The 14,123-nt window shown below is 36.7% G+C and overlaps 1 protein-coding gene across 5 annotated transcripts in view; it reads right to left on the reverse strand.

The window, feature by feature from the left end:
• The window catches only part of GRM1 (glutamate metabotropic receptor 1), a 407,487-nt gene that overhangs the window by 278,001 nt on the left and 115,363 nt on the right, over nucleotides 1-14,123 (reverse strand). For all 5 annotated transcript variants that reach the window (XM_032339302.1, XM_032339304.1, XM_032339306.1 and 2 more), the window contains exon 4: nucleotides 2,438-2,687. In XM_032339302.1, coding sequence (XP_032195193.1) covers nucleotides 2,438-2,687 — 250 coding nt within the window. The remainder of the gene's footprint in view (nucleotides 1-2,437; nucleotides 2,688-14,123) is intronic.

Consider the following 14,123-nt stretch of genomic DNA (forward strand, 5'->3'; position numbering starts at 1 on the left):
GCAGCAGCCAGAAACAAACCACATGCTGTGAAAGAAACCAAACAATGGCTCCTGACCTCAAAAGAGTATCATCATTTAGTAAATGAAACCCCTTCAAGTAAGAGGGAGATATGCTGAATATGCAGCTAGAAGTTCCAACTTGATGTTAAACTATCACCCTTCTGAACATGCCTGCAGAAATGAGAGAATCAAGCCCACCAAATGTCCATTGCCATGAGTGACAGGAGAGTTTGGGGTAGAATCTGTCCCTCAGAAAGTGGGAGAATCACACATCTGAAGGGAAAGCAAATTCTAGGTATGGTATAGTGTTACTACTTGGCTCGGTTCCCTGTTCAGCTCCCTACAGACTCATATCTGAACAATATCTCTCCTAGGGAAGGGAGAAAACTGTGAACCAAGAATGAGAAAAGGCCATTTTCCTCCTAATCCTCTAAGATATGAGAGCAACAGTCAATACCTCTCTGATAGACCCTTGAAGAATACAGTCCAGAAAGGCAGAGAAGCAACAAGTGTGGCACAGCTTTGGCATTTCAAGGCTCCATGAGTCACTGGCAATAATCCCTGGTACAAGGAACAGCATCCTCAGAAGTTCAGGTGTTCACTGTCATGACAGTTGCCTAAAATGTGTCAGTAGGACCCAGCAGAGGTAGAGCAGAGAAATAGATGAATAGAAGAGGTAGATATCACATGTAGCTGACCTCTTCTTCATGAGCAAACATGCATGAGACTCAGAAATACTTGCATGAGTTCAGCTATATTGCAGCTAAGCAAGAACCAGAGAGATAAGTTTATATTGCCATCTTTGTTCAGCTTTTAAATAATGATGATGGAATTATTCCTTTATACTCCAGTTACTCACTGCAACATTTGTATAATTATATTTCACAATTAGGCAGTCTGTAAATCCCAAAGTCCACATATTTGCCACATCTCTTTAAGATCTTTAGAATCCAGGTAGATAGTGTCCTTATGGATATTAAAGAGAATGAATTCTGAAAAAAATAAGCAACTGTTCTCTTGAAAATGGTAAACATGAAAATATTTTTAAAATAAGTGCCCTTCATAAAATCAGTAATTTCACAAAATTAATAAAAAGGACTGAATATCTGTGGGCCACCTGTTCTGATACATATATTACCAACCTTATTCTGCATAACATTTCAACAATGCTGCTTACCTCCTTTTCAGTCATAAAGGAAATAATATTCCTTTTTTAAATACTTGTTTTGAAGACTTGTTTTCTTAAGTGGCTTTACACAGCTGCATTGTGTTAAAGAAGCCAAAATGACATTTTGTGACAGTGTGCCAATTATACTTAAATTCAAAAATTTTCTTAATCTTGAATTATATTTTGATCTTGATTCCATATCTCCTCATGAGAGAGTACTTCTTTTTTATTTAGTTGTATATCCTACCTTCTTCTCTAAAGTCTTTGAAGTGTCCTGTACCTCTAATTTCACATGACGATGAGATCAGTGGTTACTACTACTGCAATCATTACCACAAGTTCAAGGACAGAAGGAAAGGTCTGAAGAGGATGTCCATACCATTACTACTCAGCTTCCTAGAGAAAAGGGCTAGTGCTTGAGGTATTTCAACATGTGAGATTTAGATTTTATTCTAGCCAATAAAGGAGATAGAAAGAGAAAAAGCAATCTGGAAAATGAGTGTGACTAAGTCAGGGATCAGTGGAGGCTTTCATTTAGGTAAACCCAGTAGGTTCTTTGGAAAAATTTAGCAGTTGCTTTGTGCAATATTATAAGCAGGCAAATTAAACAAGATACCTGTTATGTTAAAAAACCAATGATAGTGAAAATCTATTCCCACACAGATACATATGATCTAGAAAGAAGAGCAGAGATTTTAGAAGCCACCACCGGCTATTTCAGGAGTCACATGCGGAAATCATCACACAGCCATCCCATGCATGAAAAGAGCACATTATCAAGTTCCACAGTTCCACTATATATTTTCACTTACATATAACCAGCCTTTTAAATTTTGTGTCTTAATATATATTTCCATCTTCATTGCTACCCTCCATTCACCAATACTCCATTAAGATTCTTATGTTTAGGAAGTGTGAAGACATAAGCATGTGTATGGTTTGGGGGCTGGAGGGTTGAAAGGAGCCAGAGCACATGAAAAGAATAATTCTTTAGAACAAAACATTCTGGCAATAACTTCCCACCTTTCTTTGAAATAGTCTCATCATCTTGTCATCAACTACCCTGTTCTTGTCTAGCAGAAAAATGACGATGGCCCCACTCTCCATGATCCAGAGTTAAGGTTCAGCCTAGCAGAACACATCTCACCCTCAGTGGAGTCAGGAAATCCAGATTTGTGAGAGCAAGTGTATGTGGGCCAAAGTGTGGTGTGTGTGTGTGTGTGTGTGTGTGTGTGTGTGAGAGAGAGAGAGAGAGAGATTGAAATTTACCTTCCAATGAGTGAGAACTCTCCCACGACGCCCAAGCGCCTCATGGCACTCAGGAGGCCTCGGACCGTCATACCTTCGCAGAAGCAGACCACCACTCTGGCCTTGGGAAGCCTCTCCCGGAGCTTGCGCAGGAGTCGGTCAAAGCTCTTTTCCCCAGCATTGCTGTAGATTTTGTCTGAATGGGCGATACATAGGCCTTCCTGGGCAGCCAGCTCTTTGAAAGCATCCATTCCGCTCTCCCCATAGTTCCCTGTCCAGAAACAATCAGCAGATGTTCAAGACAACCTGGGCAGCGCAGCACTTACAAGCTGGAATAAAGACTCATTAGTCACAAGGAATGGAAAGGACACACTTGCCAAATAATTTGTAAATATAACTGGAACTGACAGAAGATATGGATGGATTCAAGAGAGTCATCAAATACAATGAATTCACCAACACTGAGGAAATAATGAGAAACTATCTAACCACGGCATCCACAGTGAAACAAGTTTTGAGAAATGAAGGGCTATTGCCCTATTTTACAACAGTGATCAGTAAGGGTTGTCACAGATTTTAGCAACATGGGAGAGATCAGCACAGTGGGGGTAGGAGGTCAACCAGCACAATGAGAAGGCCTCTCCATTTGAGGGCTCACCCTTGCTGGCTGCCAGCTAAGAGGCAGACACTCACCATGGTAGCAAACCCTGCTATACACTTCATGAAGGGTAGGCTAAACAAATGGAACACCTGGACCAGCCTGAATAAGCAGACAAGAAGCCGCTACATGTTTTAGTCCAAATCCACCATCCTCTGATGAAGTGACAAAATTACGGGAGATTTTGGCTTTATGTTCTAACTTTTAATATCATTCTTAGAATAAAATATAGTTAAAAAAAAATTAGAACTCATAGGAATCAATGAAATAAAGCAAATATCACACTATGCCAGTTTCCCATTTCTCTACTTCACTGATGACTTTAGCCCCCATCTTAGTGTCCTCTATATTCTATTCCTTTCTCCAAATTTGGGGATTTTGACACCTGTGTAAATGATCCAACACCAAGTCCTCCAAGATTCTCAACCCCCTTCCAACCAATGATTCTTCCTATAATCCACCTACTTCCAAATGTTTCTAATATCTCTGAATGTGGATGTCAAACATCCCAGTCTCTTTATTCTCTCTTATCTTTCAAGCTCATATATTCTACTATCCCCACTTGAACATTTCTTCAACCTTATCACAACCTCAAATCCATTCTCCAACCCATCTTTCTTTCCATCCTCCCTCTCATTTGCCTCTTAGCCTAGCTCATATCTCACAGCCTGTCTGCATAATCACTCCCTTACAAATTCTTTGACTGCCTTCTGGGTCCCTGACAAAACCCCAGTGCTAGTTAAACCCAACCATTTACCTATTCCACACCTACTCCTGAGGACCTAAGTATGTCTAGAAAAAACTAAAAATCTTGATGACTGGTTTTATTAAAAATTCATGAGCATTCTGCCAAAAGGGGCATTCAATAGTGCAAGGAAATAATACTACATCTCCTCCATAAATAAAATACTCTAACATGATTATTTCATCCTTACTCTTTCCTCCTTAAATCTCCAAATTACTCACCCCATCTCTGACCCTCACCTCAGGTGGGATCCTCATTTCATATTTCAATAAAGACACAGAAATAATCAGACCCAAACTAACTTAGCCATACACCACATCTACAAAGCTTTCTTTGTTGGCACTTATATTTCTGGCATTCCTCCTGTTGTAAATTTGAAGTATTTCCACCTCAGGATAAAACCAACTCCTACTTATAAACACTAGGTCTCATTGCTTTTTGTCTATTCAAGGACTTTCTCTTGCAGCTGTCCCCTCTCTTTTGTGAAAACCAGTTTTTTCCTTCTAACGGTGTTAATGAAAAAAAACAAACAAACAAACAAAAAAAAACCTTTGCACTCTTTTCCCCACTTAAGTTACTACTTCATTCACTAGTCCTATTCATAACAATGATAAATGCCAAGATCAATGTGTTTGCTTCATCATCTCCCATTCTCTCCTTTACCAGTCTTCCCATTACCTCAAAAACTTTTCCTGTCAAACTTTTCTCCTGTCAAGATCACCAAAAATTTCCCTGTCGCCTATTTCATGATATGTTCTCTGTCTTCATCTTCATTAACTGCTCAGTTACACTCAATAGCTGATCAATACCCCCCTTGAAACACTTTATACTCTAAGTCTCTGTGACACACCTTCTCACAGTTTAGTCACCACTCACTGACTACTCCTCAAGGTATGTGCTAGATTTTTCTTCCTCTGCTCAACCTTGAATATTTTTATGCCACAACCTGATCTCTTCTTCCATCTCTACTCTCTTAAGTGAGAGTACCTTAAGTGAGAGTACATTCCTTCAAACACCATTTGAATATTATAGTTGAATCCCAAATACTGGTCTTTGGACTAGATTGGCCTTTGGAGCAAAAGATTAGAATATTCTATTGCATCCTTAATACCTCCATTTATAGACATCTCAAACTTAACATATCTGAAACTGAAATTTTTCCCTCTCCGTCTTGCAAACCTGCTCTTTCCAGACATCTGTGGTTAGTAAATAATGCCATTATCCACCACATTGCTCAGTAACAAAGTTTCTCTCATTCCACATACTCTAGCTCTCAAACATTTCTAAACCAGTCTATTCCATTTCAACCTCTGCCACCCTAAACCAAGTGTCTTGGGTAAGGTTTCCTAAAAACAGAGCTGAGATGAAGATTCTTGTTCAAGTTATTTGCTGAGAAGTGGAGCAAGAGAATCTTTGAAGGACAGGTGGGGAATGCTAAGTAGGAATTTCATCTCAGCTAGTGATTATTTGGCTTTAGCCTGATTCCATAAGGAACTGCTACAGCACAAACTGTAGCACAGTGAACTCCATCTTTAGGCAACAGAATCTGCTAGTCAATCAGTCATTGGCTAAGGTCCATAAGAAGGCAGGGGAGGTATAGCCTCCCAGGAAGGGGTCAGCTGAGATTTATAAAAGCCTACTTTCACAGTAGCTGGGAGTGTGGTGCACAGGGCAGACAGGTTCTCTGAGCAGGCCAAAAGCATCCTCTATTCTAAGTTCTTGCCGAGATAATTCCCCTACCCCCTGATTGTTCTCCCTGCTGCTACTCACTCCACACATAACAGAGTGACCAGTTAGGATGGAAATCAGAATATATCACTCCTCTTCAAAAAGCTTCAATCACTTTGCAACACACTTGGAATGATACCAAAACTCCTCCCCCTAAATTACCAGCCTTCATGTGGACTGAGCCTTCCAGCTTGCCCAAACCAATCTCTGCCCACTTTTTCTCCCCCACCTTCTCTAGACCCATAGCTGTCTTTCTATTCATAAACTACCTAACTCATTTATGCCTCTATATTAGCTGTTTGTATCACCTGAAAAGATGATCTTCTACAGATGTTCTTGTCAGTTTAGTCTCAATATAAATATCACCCTTTGTGAAAAACATTTCCTGATCAGTTTGCTTAAAGTAACCCCCCAGCAGATCCTGATCATATCCCTTGATTTTATCTTAGAACATATGTCTGACACTTTTTCTTGTTAATTTTTCTCTTCCCCCTAGAATATAAGCTCCATGAGAACATCTTTTTATGACTTATCCAATGATGTATCATTAAACCTTAGAATAGTTCTAAACATCAAATGTACAGTAAAAGTGCATTTGTTTTAACAGCGCAATAAACGAGAAAAGGTTATAAATAAGCAATTTAAACAAAATAAGTAAAAGTGGGTAAGATATGAAAAAATTACTGAATATCATTATCAAAAGAGTGCCATTAAAACCAGATAGTTTTTTTCACCTATCATAGTGCCAGAATTACAAAGATTAATAATATTTAATGCTGGCAAGACACAAATACATTTACTTTTCATGACAGCTGTTCAAACTTTTAGTAGACAATGTGATAGTACTTTTCAAAATTTTTGAGGTAAATATCTGTATACAATATATACAGTATATAATATGAATAGTAATAGTTAAGTCAAAATAATTGTAAAAGAATGCTATTATCTCCTCAAAAAAGGACTTAGGACTTAAATCTTCTTTTTTAGCTTAGTTTTGTTTTGTTTTTTTACTTGAGAGAGAGCACGAAGGGTGGGGACAGGCAGAAGGACAAGCAGTCTCCCTGTTGAACAGAAAGCCCAATGTAGTCCTGGGACCCTGAGATCATGACCTGAGCTAAAGTCAGATGCTTAACTGACTGAGCCACCTAGGCCCCCCAGGACTTAAATCTAGACATCTATAAAAGTTTTGTGGGCACTGTAATGAAACCAAGTAAGATTTTCCTATATTGTTGAAAAGAAAGCTTTCTCGTTTCCTTTTTCATAAGATTAAATTATCAGTTAATGTATTTGCCTTTTAATTTATCCACCTTTAGTGGCCTAGTCCAGTCAAGGGAAGCCCAAATGGAAGCATTAATGTGTCACAAAATCCTCAGCTCCATAGACTTTGGAAACACATCATGGCTCAGACAAGAAGCTATGACTGATTATAAAAGAAGAAAACTGCAGGTGGCAAGTGGATGCTCATCTGTCTGCAGAAGAGGGTTTGAGAAGGACATCAGATGCCACTTTCCCATAGTAAATGCATGTTAAAGAATCTTCAAGGTACACAGACATCACTAGCCAGCTCTCTTAGCAAAGGCACTATCAGTCTATCAGAAGATGGTGTTATAAGGGCAGTAACTTTATTGCTAAAGTGCCATCCTTGGATTTCAGTCACAGAAAACTATTCTACTTCCTTATCAAAATATATGCAGACTAATTGAGCAACAATGTTCTATGCATTCAAATAAGAAAATCTTTTTTATAAATTTAGTAAAGTCCTTAAATATACTCTGTCTAAATATCTCAGGTTACAGACAAGGAAACTGAACCATACAAGGGTGATGGCTCACCAATGAGCAAGAAGTTTATTTGTGTTAGAACTAGAGCAATTTTAAATGACTTGAGTCCTAGGTTACTGCTAATTTTTCTTAATAGTTAAATCAATTAAATATGTATGTTTTCATAATAAAAATGTCTGTATAGGTCAATTGATTTCATGAAATATTTGGCCCCCTTTCTGTATTCATATTTTCTTATTTGGATAGCAACTCTACGTTATAGAAATTGATAGATGAGTATCATGCATTGGGCCATGTTTCAACTGCCCATTTTTCTCAGGATGCCTAAAAGACCATAGTGGCACATAAATTTCCACAAGAGCAGTTCTAATATAGGAAGAACAACAATAACTTGTACCTTTATAAATCTTTATAATTTAAAAATTACATTCATAAACATTTTCTTATTTGATACTTAGAAGAGCCTTATTGTACTCATCATATTGATAACAGTGCTAGGAAAAAAAAATGGGAAGAAAATTGCCACCAGGAATTTTAAAATCATGTTACTTTCATTTGTAGCAACAGAACTAATGACATGACACGGACAACTTTAAGTATCTAATAAAGGTACTATGGCTTAGGATTCAGGAAAATAGACATGCCACTTGTTGGAAAGGTTATAGAGTAAAAGTAACCCCTGTACACTGTTGGTGGGAACACAACTTGGTACAACCATTATGGAAAACAGTATGAGGTTCTTAAAAAAAAATTTAAATAGAATACACACGATCCAACAGACACATTACACAATACACATATATTTAAAGGAAGCAAAATCAGTATTTCAAAGAGATATTTTCACCCTCATGTTCATGGCAGCATTATTCACAATAGTCAAGATATGAAAACAACCTAAGTATTCATCAGTGGGATGAACATATAAAGAAAATGTGGTCTACATATACGACAGAATATTAGCCATAAAAAAGAAGGAAATCCTGCCATTTGCAACAACATGGACAAACCTGGAGGACATTATCTGTCTGGTGAAATAAGCCAAATATAGAAAGACAAATACTGCAGGATCTTACTTATGTGTGGTATCTAAGGGAGTCAAACTCATAGAACCAGAGAGTGGAATGTTGGTTTACCAGGGACTGAAGATTCAAAACGATGAGAAGATATTGGTCAAAGGATACAAAATTTCAGTTATAAGTCCTGGGAATCTAATGTACAGCATGTTGACTATATATTATTATGTATAATAATACATAGTTAATGATATATAGTATATACTTGAAATTTGCTAAGAGAATAGATATGAAACATTCTTACTGTGTATACACACACCTGACTATGTGAGGTAATGGCTGGTGAATTAACTTGATAGTGGTAATCCTTTCACACAGTACATCTTAAATATATACAATTTTGTCAGTTGTACCTCAATACAGTTGGGTGGGTACATTTATTCTGGGTCTTAAAATATAAAAAGATTTTCCACAAATAGAAAATTAGGGGACAGGCACTCTTTGCCCCTCTTCCAGGTCATGAACAAACAATGCCAGACTGAAACTAAAATACTCAGCACTGAGTCCACCCTCTGCGTCCTTGCCCCCTTCCATTCTTCTGTGTAGGCCTCCTCTTGCCTTTCCTGACACTGAAGAATTTATTTAGATACTTCTGCATGCAACCCTGAAGGAAGCTGTGAATGTATAAAAAAAAAACTGACTCTTAACAAAACTCTCAAAAAAATAAAAGGGCCATGTAATTGTAAACACTCAAACTTGATAGAAACCTGCATATTTTCATTCAATTAGCAAATAGTTCATTGAGTTCTCAACTTGAAAAACATCCTGGCTCTGCACTTATACAGAGTTGCCAAGAAATATCGGACATGGGTTCTGCCTTCAAGTTGATAATATTTACTTTGTGTCTGGCACTGTGCTATGCACCTTAGCACGTCATTAATACATCACAACTCCATATAAAGGCTGTAACTCCCCTTTTACAGATGAGGCCTTGAAGCTCTAACAGGTTAAGTAACTTGCCCAAGGTCATAGAATGGAGGATCTAGGATTTCACATCTAACTCAGAAGCTTTTGCTTATCACCATTTCCTACTGTTCCTACATGGACTTATGTATACTAGTGAGAGCATGACACAAGCACAGCAACGATAATCAGTTATAAAATGCTACTTGGGAATGAAAACACCATAATACGAAGTTACAGAATAAGAAAGCAGAGATGATCAGAGAATGCCTCTTTGAAACACAGGAAGGCAACTGGACTTTGAAGAATGCAAGCAAGAGCTTACATTGGCATTCAGAGTGAAGGGGCAAATGAGATCCCACAAAAAAAGATTTTTAGAGCCAAGGAGTAAGAATTCCCATTGGAGCAGAAGGTTCATGGTTTATAGAAGGACACACTATATAACAGATCCCTAGTGAAGCATCTGGCATACCACTACAAGATTTGCAACATGGAAATGTGCTATATGTTGCTGTGTTGTAACAGATTTTATAACAGACTTTATCACTGTTACAATGTTGCCTAAAAGCTAAAGCGTGAGAGAGAAAGGGAAGAGTGGCATCTGACAAAGCCCCTAAAATATAATAATAAAATATGTTGAAAAATCTTTATTTCTATCTTATGTGACAAAATAAATTACAGAGTAAATCAAGATTTTCTATAAAATTAAGCTTCCAAACAAAACTTAGGGGAAATTTATGAGAGAGAACATGAGGTTTACAAAGAAATTCCTGTTGTTTGAAAATTAATTTTTAAAAAGAATTTATTTATTTATTTGTCAGAGAGTGAGAGAGCATAAGCAGAGGGAGTAGCAGGCAGAGGGAGAGATAGGATCTCCACTGATCAGGGAGCCCAATGTGGGACTCAATCCCAGGACCTGGGATCATGACCTGAGCCAAAAGTAGACACTTACCCCACTGAGTCACCCAGGCATCTCTTGAAAATTAATTTAAAAAAAAAAACTTAAACATAATAGAACTAGATATTATTATCTATACAGAGCAAAGTTTTAAAAGGTACAGAGAACAGTAGTAAAAAACAGAACTATCTCGAGAGAAAAATAATGGCTATAACTCTGAATTTCCTAAGCTACATGTGATTTTAAATAAGTTATATATGACTATTATCCAAGAAAATCAATAGACATTCATTCATAAAAGATTGATTTGTAGTTGTTTTGTAACTAAGCTTCATTGAGCAAGCAAGTTATGAAATAAAATTGTCTTAGATTTCATAATCACCTGTATGAACTGCCACCATAGCAAAAAAGAGCCAATGAAGACTAGTCCTTATATTGATCATTTTTCCTTCTACTCTTAAAATACTGGGGTTATATTCAAGAAACGATCTGAGCTCCATTTGGTGGCTATAATAACATTTCAGCCATCATGTTGAACCAAGATCAAGTCCTGTTATTACATCTTCACAAATTATCCTGGTCAAACAAATACATTCAACATCATTCATCCCTATATATTTTTATCCGTTATATGAAGAAAACATTCATACAGGGAAAACATATAGATTTTTCCTTACTCTCCTTAATGAAGAAATGCTTTTGCTTTGAAATCTCCACCAGTATTATGGTCTAGACTTCGTTAATCCCTGTTTTATTTCACACTTACACACCTTACATACCTTCCTTGGTATTCCACAGTAGTCTAAGGCTCCGGGATAATGAAATCCCTTGGGTTGCGAGACAGTCCCTGTCTGAGAGCTTGAAAATTGATTACTCTGCCTTCTGGATAAATAAGATAATAACTCATTTTTAAAAGAATTATGATGAAAAAGTTGTTTTCACAGCACCTTCTGGAAACCCACTGCAATATTCAACCACTATCACTATCAGGAAATCTTTCTTCTTGATGTAAATGTCTTACAATGAAATCTAAATTCATTCCCTCTTCATTTTTAGTGAAGAAAAATATCAGCTGGTTTGAACTTTCTTTTTTTTTTTAAGTCTTTCTGGAAACACAAATTTAGTTTTCTCTTCTCCTAGAAAAATAATCCCTGGTACTTAACCTTTCCTGGCAACCTTTGGTTTGGTCCTCCCACTTCCATAGGGATGGAAGCTCTCATGCTTCCATCCCTATACCTGCAGTCAGCATGATGGGTCTGGTCAATCAGAAGTGAGTCATCACCTGCTGTAGAGGGAGTAAGGAAATTTATATGCAAGGTCAGTGCAGGAACTTCCTCACACGGAGTTTTGAAAGAAAAAAGGAATCATTTTTACCAGCAATTTCCCAGACCTACCTCTAACAATCCCAGTTTGGGCAGGTACAGTTACAGCACCCAAGTGGAAGAAGGAAATGGACCCAAAAGTGACTGCCATCTCTATGCAATAGGACTGAGGCCATGTAATCTTGCCCTTTTGTTATACCATGTTTTCAAGAGAATGAGCTTTGGAGGCAGATCAACCTTGTTTACATCCTGGATCCTCAATAAGGAGCCATGTAGCCTTAAAGTGTTTTCTTTAAGATTGGGTTTCATCTTGTATAAAATGGGTATCATAATATGCATCTCGAAGACTTGTCATGATTATAAAATCAAGTGTTAATGAATACAAAGTTTCCAGAACATATAAAAAGTTCAGGGAGTGGTGTCTATTTTTACTGTTCATCCATGTCCCTCTCAAGTTGTAGACTCTAAAGTTGGACATAAGCTTTAGCTCTGACCCAAGTGCTTTAGATTCCTTTATTTCCATGTTCTATTTATAAAACTCAAGCTCGTGATTTTTTTTTTTTTAAACTACAGTACTTTGCTATCCAGTCATGGTCACCTTGTTCCCAGGTTGTCCCCAGTTTATTTTTTCTAACACACTTGCACAAAGCAATTCCTTCCCTATTTTATTTTTGGTGTTTATGAAATGCATTCAACAGTCTATGTTTGTCTATATTGAGTCTCTGTCACTGAGTGTTTAAGTTTCAGCCATAAATGTCTCATTGTATCTATTTTGAAGCTTTATGCAATAACCCAGTTTGTTGTTTCTCTCACTCAAATCCTTTATGATATGGAGAAAGAATTTAAAAGAAGAAAAAATGTAAGTGGTATAAAAATACAAAAAGAGATCTTATTCCTGCAGAAAAGACATATTTTTCCGTTTCAGTCTTCATATGAAGGAAACAGGTTCACAGAAGCAGTCCCTATCACATCTGTCCACTTCTCCTGCCTATCCAGTATCATATATATAATCAAAACTCGGAAAATTGTATATAGCAACAAGTTCAGAAAAAGTACCCCAAAATACACACACACACACACACACACACACACACACACACAAACTAGGCTTATATTTTAATGATAACACAGTGTTGTCAAGAGTTCATGGAAATGAGCACTCTCATATGCTACCAATAGTAGCATAAACTGTTCCCATCTTTTTGGTAGAAAATTTATATTATCAATGTTTTAAATTACATTTGTATTTTTGACTCAAAAATTTAATTTTCAGAAATTAATTTCATTGCCCACCAAGTTCCAGTTATAAGGCTATTCATCATAGTACATAATTAGAAAACACAGCAGAAACAAATAAACCCAAGCTCTACAATAAGAGGTAGGTTAAATAATTATTGTATATTTGCATTAAAAACACAAGCTACCATTTCCAAAGGTGAAGTAAACTTATGTTCAATGTCATCAAAAATATTTATGTAATATTAAGTACAAAAAAATTTAAAATAGTATGCAAAGTGTAAATTTTTATATATTTTTTTAAGATTTTATTTATTTGACAGAGAGAGAGAGATCACAAATAGGCGGAGAGGCAGAAGCAGGCTCCCCACCAAGCAGAGAGCCCGATGCAGGGCTCGATCCCAGGACCCTGAGATCATGACCTGAGCCAAAGGCATGAGGCTTTAACCCACTGAGCCACTCAGGCACCCCAAATTTTACATTTTAAAAATACAATTCTACTGTGTATTTATATTTAGATAGATAGAAAGTAAAGAATATGCCTGAAAATATTAACAGTGGTTTTCTATAGATGGTAGAATCACACGTTTTTTAATTTTTTAGTATCTTTATCTTCTAATTTACTTAAAATAATCATATATTATTTTGTTAATAAAAACATATGAAATAAAATTACATATGATACAGTTTTCCTTTGACTATCATGATAAACACAGCTATTATGGGTTACATGGCAAATTTTTCTGAAAGGGAAAAGCACCTCTCATAATGACTGCATAACAATCTTTCTACCTAAAAGTAAATAAACAAAAATAAGAAATACTAATGTTCTTAGCAAAGTTGCCCATATAACTTATGCCATTTCCTGAGATATCTACATACTTGGATTGAGAGAGCATATGTAATATTGCAGGTTTCCTGTTTGGAATTCTAAAACCTGAAGTGAGCTAGTTTATTAAAGTGGCAGTATTCTCTCTCTCTCTCTCTCTCTCTCTCTCTTTTTCTTTAAGATTCAATGAGATTCAGTTTGGGAGATAAACAATTTCCTCACCTACTGAGTCTCTGCCCTAACAAAAGGTATAAAAGGCTCAAAACACCTCTCTGCTATAAATTTCCTACAAGGTCTGACTATCTCTTCTCCATACAATGATTTACTTCAGGTTGAGGTCAGAGTAGTTAGCCCATTAAAGTCTCTCCATTTGAGCAAAGGACTAGAAGCAGAGTGAATAATGTTTAAATATGATTTGGGAATTATTTTTTCTTTTGTTTCATTTTTTGGTTTTTGGTTTTTTGGAGGGGCATTATTTCTAATAGGGAATAAAGATGAATAAAGCCTGTTTAACCACTTTCTGTGTCTTAATGT

The sequence above is a fragment of the Mustela erminea genome, chromosome 4, assembly GCF_009829155.1.
Source record: "Mustela erminea isolate mMusErm1 chromosome 4, mMusErm1.Pri, whole genome shotgun sequence".
Classification (NCBI taxonomy): Eukaryota; Metazoa; Chordata; class Mammalia; order Carnivora; family Mustelidae; genus Mustela; species Mustela erminea.